The 1072-nt window shown below is 56.3% G+C and overlaps 1 protein-coding gene across 1 annotated transcript; it reads right to left on the bottom strand.

Moving 5' to 3' along the window:
* Positions 1-40: 40 nt before the first annotated feature.
* Positions 41-1072, bottom strand: TGME49_326600 (hypothetical protein; the record flags this gene model as incomplete). Its single annotated transcript, XM_018783091.1, has 2 exons — positions 41-169; positions 693-1072. Coding segments are annotated over 2 exons (509 nt in total), but the record flags the coding sequence as incomplete, so codon positions are not given.

Below are 1072 nucleotides of genomic sequence, written 5' to 3'. Positions count from 1 at the left end.
CCAGCACATTACATCCACCGGACAAGCCAATGGGTTTCGGTCATCCTGGACCGAGAAAGGGGGAGATAACGCACCTGTAGGTGAGGGCGTAAGGAGGTGTACAGTCTTGAGCGACTTCGTGAACGAGTCTCAAAAAAGGCATCCTGGGAATCAAGAGATCTGTCGACTCCTGCAATGCACAACAAAAAAAAACTGAGTCCCAGCCGATCTGACATCGTCTTGTCGTTCTGCTACGAGACAACCGGAGTGACGAAAACTAGTTGACATGTGCCAGTTTTAATGTCATGTATCTGGAAGCTATCGAAACCCCAGTCATTGACTGCGGTTCGTGGCAACAGAGCATCTGTACCACAGGAGTCGCCTGAAGGACCTAACAGCCCATAGCTGCCTTGTCCCGGCGTTTTGTGTCCCTTGCCGCGATATATTCCAAACTGTCCGTGCTGGTGTGCTAAAGCCGCGCACTGGAAAGCGTCTTCCTCTTAAGAGATCCCGAACAACCACGGCCTTCTGCACGCGCAGAGAAAAACTACCGAAGCTGAAAGCTGGCAGCCGCCTTCGTTCCCACAAGTGGTTGAACAGCAACGGTGCCATCTCCTTCCAGTTACAAGAAGCGATTGTTCTAAGATGCCAGGGAAACTGTGGGAATGGAACAGAGAAGCGACAAGAGAAAGCCCCTGCAGGCGGGCACGCACCCGAAGTCTCTTGATTTCCCGAAGTACTCGTGCCCCGGGCGGCGCCCGTCTTCTCGGTTGCAGTCCCCGATCACGGCCACTCCTTGCTGGTGGTCTGCCTGATGCATGCGAACCGCGTCTGCTACTGCTGGAATGCGACCCTGATGAGGAAGCCACGCGGCTTGGAGAGGGGGAGCGGGAGGAGTAGGAGGACTCAGGAGAATCGTCGTCAGAAGGGGATGACGGGGCCGATGAGCGTCGGTGGACAGGCTTTCGACCGTGAGATGGGGGTGGAAAAGCAGCACCGACCCGAGATTTTGGGGCCGCTCCTACTGCACCCCCAGTAGCCGTGGTCAACTTAGGCCGCGAGCCAGGTCCTGCTCTGCGCGCAGGCGTCGTCT

This window comes from Toxoplasma gondii (assembly GCF_000006565.2).
Source record: "Toxoplasma gondii ME49 unplaced genomic scaffold asmbl.1630, whole genome shotgun sequence".
NCBI classification, from domain to species: Eukaryota; Apicomplexa; class Conoidasida; order Eucoccidiorida; family Sarcocystidae; genus Toxoplasma; species Toxoplasma gondii.
This window is presented reverse-complemented; position numbering and strand designations above follow the sequence as displayed.